At 62.1% G+C, this 3,294-nt stretch overlaps 1 protein-coding gene across 1 annotated transcript in view; it reads left to right on the forward strand.

Moving 5' to 3' along the window:
* LOC104461428 (E3 ubiquitin-protein ligase HECTD3-like) overlaps nucleotides 1-3,263 on the forward strand; it is a gene marked incomplete at both ends in the record, with an annotated part of 7,712 nt that extends 4,449 nt beyond the window's left edge. The window contains 11 exons of the mRNA XM_010073038.1: nucleotides 23-72; nucleotides 184-248; nucleotides 589-692; nucleotides 935-1,054; nucleotides 1,183-1,272; nucleotides 1,365-1,571; nucleotides 1,843-1,972; nucleotides 2,431-2,505; nucleotides 2,783-2,864; nucleotides 2,936-3,007; nucleotides 3,183-3,263. Of these exons, the coding sequence (XP_010071340.1) occupies nucleotides 23-72; nucleotides 184-248; nucleotides 589-692; nucleotides 935-1,054; nucleotides 1,183-1,272; nucleotides 1,365-1,571; nucleotides 1,843-1,972; nucleotides 2,431-2,505; nucleotides 2,783-2,864; nucleotides 2,936-3,007; nucleotides 3,183-3,263 (1,076 nt within the window). The remainder of the gene's footprint in view (nucleotides 1-22; nucleotides 73-183; nucleotides 249-588; nucleotides 693-934; nucleotides 1,055-1,182; nucleotides 1,273-1,364; nucleotides 1,572-1,842; nucleotides 1,973-2,430; nucleotides 2,506-2,782; nucleotides 2,865-2,935; nucleotides 3,008-3,182) is intronic.
* Nucleotides 3,264-3,294: the final 31 nt, after the last annotated feature.

Here is a 3,294-nt window from a genome sequence, read left to right on the forward strand (position 1 = left end):
TTTCTGCTCTGCTCCCCTCCAGCTGTATGAAGGCCTCAGATCTTCCAAGAACAACCAGCCCCTGGACTACAGGTAGGTCTTCAGCATCACAGTTGTGGGGTGTCAGCTCCCTGGCATGGGGGGATGCCGGTGCTGCTGGCTGTCTCAGAGGAGGGATGCGCATGGGGGTCTTGCTTCCCGCAGGTGGCCCCAGAGCCACAGCCAGTGGTGGGAGTGTGATTTTGTCACCGAGGGCATCTTTGACAACGGTGAGAGCTCTCCCCTCCCTCCCCAGTGCTCTGCCCCACCGGGTTTTCTCATGCTGGGGAGCAGCTCGGTGTGTCACCCGCTGCGGCGGGGTGCCCACGCTATCTCAGCTGCTCTGTCCACCGGGTTTTCTCGTGCTGGGGAGCAGCTCAGTGTGTCACCCGCTGCGGTGGGGTGCCCACGCTATCTCAGCTGCTCTGTGGGAGGCTGTCCCGCTCTGCACACATGGGGTGGTCCCTGCATCTCCCCTAAGCCCCCAGCACTGGCCCGTGGGCCAGATCCTGTGGCTCAGCATCTGTCCTCAGTTACATTAGGCATTAACCAGCCTCTGCCCCATTGCAGGCGGCGGTTTTCGGGACAGCCTGTCAGATGTGTCGGAGGAGCTGTGTCCCAGCTCAGGCGATGTCCCCGTGCCCCTGCCCTTCTTCGTGCGCACCTCCAACCAGGTTTGGCACCCCACTGTCTGCCTGGGCATCCATCAGAGCCTGGGGCCTTTTGGAGTGTTAGTCCCATCCTAACACTTGTAGGGCTATTTCCTGGGGGGGGCTGTGCTTGTACCCAGGTGGTGGAGATCTCCTGGAGGGGTGTAAAAGGCAGGAGAGGCAGGTGGAGGGGTGACACAGAGGGAGGCTGCAGGGAGGGACTGCTCTGGGCTGGTGGCACCTGTGTCTGTGGGTCTCTCCTGCAGGGTAACAGCAGCAGTGTCACCAGGGACATGTATGTCCCCAACCCCTCCTGCAAGGACTTCCCCAAGTACGAGTGGATTGGGCAGCTGATGGGAGCAGCCCTGAGGAGCAAGGAGTTTCTGGTGAGCGTGGCAGAGCCCCACTGGCCCGTGAGGGGGCTTGGCGCCGGCCACTGTGTCTTGGGGAGAGGGGCTGCCCTTGGGTGAAGGAGGGACACAGGGAGGACGTGCGTCTTCGCTCTCTCCGGCAGATGCTAGCTTTGCCGGCACTGGTCTGGAAGCAGCTGGCAGGGGAGGAGGTCAGCTGGAGCAAGGACTTCGCCACCGTGGACTCGGAGCTGGTGAGCAGGGCTGGGGGCCAGCAGAGTTGTGCCGTGCGCTACCCTGGCTGCTTTGGTTCCACCATGATGAGTTTTGCCTGTTGGGGTTGCAGGTGAAGCTGCTGGAGGTGCTGGAGGGGGTGGACAGGGAAGCCTTCGACTTCATGTTCGGCAAAGAGCTGACCTACACAGTGGTGCAGAGCGACAAGCGCATGGTGGAGCTGATCCCTGGCGGTAGCAGCACCGTGGTGCGCTACGAGGACCGCAAGGAGTTCATCCGCCTGGTGCAGAAGGCTCGACTGGAGGAGAGCAAGGAGCAGGTAACACTGTCCTCCAGGGCTGCTGCAGCTCAAAGGGGACCCTGCTCCTGTGGCAAGACCTCCTGGTACCTTTTGGGTTCGTGGCTGCAAAAACACGTCCCCAAAAACAGCTCCAGCTGGGTAGTTCCTCTGTGCATTCCATGCCCAGGATGTCCATGAGGCTCCTGGACCCCCTTTGGGGTCCTGCGGTCCCTGTGTCTGGTGCCCTGGGTGGCTGCCCTGGGCTCAGACCAACCATGGTGATGTGAGACTCCTCCTGTGCCCCCCCAAGATCGCAGCCATGCGTGCCGGGCTGCTCTGCGTGGTGCCCCAGCCTGTGCTGGACCTGCTCCCCTGGCAGCAGCTGGAGAAGAAGGTCTGCGGGGACCCTGAGATCACAGTGGCTGAGCTGCGGAAGTTTGGTAAGTGCCAGGTCCAGCCCAAAGCTGCTCCCAGTCCCCTGCGTGGGCAGCAGCCCCCCTCAGTGATGCTTGTTGTGCACACGCGTCCTGCCCCATGCCAAGTCCCTGGTTGTGGGGTGACCAGGAGCCTGGGAGAGGATAAGCCCGAGGGACCCCAGGTAGGGATGCTTCAGGTGTAGCTGGAAACCCCACTGGTCCCCACTCTGGTCCACCTGGTCTGCAGCCACTATGGGCAGAGGTGAACGGTCACCCTGCAAACTGAGACCCTCATTTCTCCACCCGCCTTTGTGCAGGGTGCTGGCCCTGTTCAGGGGTGCCGGGGGCTCGGGCTCACCAAGAGCAGAGGGTCTCCTCTCCTGCTTCCGCTTGGGGCTCTCACAGAAGGGCAGGATGGATGTGTTCCATGTTAATTCGCTTTGACGGGAGTTTCTAACGAAGCTGCTGCGTATTTGTCACAGTCACATTTGAGGACTTTCCCTCTGGTGATATTCGTATCCAGTACTTCTGGGAGGCACTCAACAACTTCACCAGCGGTGAGCGACCCCAAGCCTTTCCCTGCTCTTTGTGTGCCACAGGGTGGGCCAGGGGACGGGGTACCCACTGCCCTGCGCCCCGGGGATACACACCTGGTGCTTCCCTGGGACTCAGCTGGGGTCATCCTGCCTGGCCCTTCCCAGGGTGCCGAGAGCATCCCTTAGCTTTGCCCCATGCTCCCGGGGTGCTTCTGCAAGGGCAGACCCTGCCGTGACAGCAGTGACTGGGTTGGTCCCGTCCCTGGCCCTGGGCCCTGAGCCCTGTCCTTCTCCTCAGAGGATCTCAGCCGCTTCCTGAAGTTTGTCACCGGCCGGAGCCGCCTCCCGGTTCAGATCACTGTCTACCCATCAAGGGACAAGTGAGTCCATCCTGCCCGGGCTGGGGTCCCTGCGCCGTGCCAGGGTCTGACTCTGTCTCCTTTCTCCCAAGTGCGGATGTGTTGGACCAGATGCCACAGGCCTCCACATGCTCCTTCATCTTCTACTTGCCCATGTATTCCTCGTGAGTCGAGCTGGGGACAGGGGACAGGCATACTACCCCCTCCTTGGGGCTGGCATTGGGGTCCCCTCCCACATCCCCCAGGTCCTGCTCCAGAGGACATTGGGGCATGCACGGGAAGGGAAGCGTGGGGCTCTTGAAGCCCACCATGGCCGTGACCCACTGTCCCCCCACCCAGGGCCAAGGCCTGCGAGGAGCTGCTGCGGTACGCCGTGTACAACTGCATGTCCATCGACACTGACAAGAACACCTGGGACACGTGAGGCCACCCCCATGTCCCGTGCTGTGGG

This window comes from Pterocles gutturalis, unplaced genomic scaffold (genome assembly GCF_000699245.1).
Source record: "Pterocles gutturalis isolate BGI_N339 unplaced genomic scaffold, ASM69924v1 scaffold23231, whole genome shotgun sequence".
NCBI lineage: Eukaryota > Metazoa > Chordata > Aves > Pterocliformes > Pteroclidae > Pterocles > Pterocles gutturalis.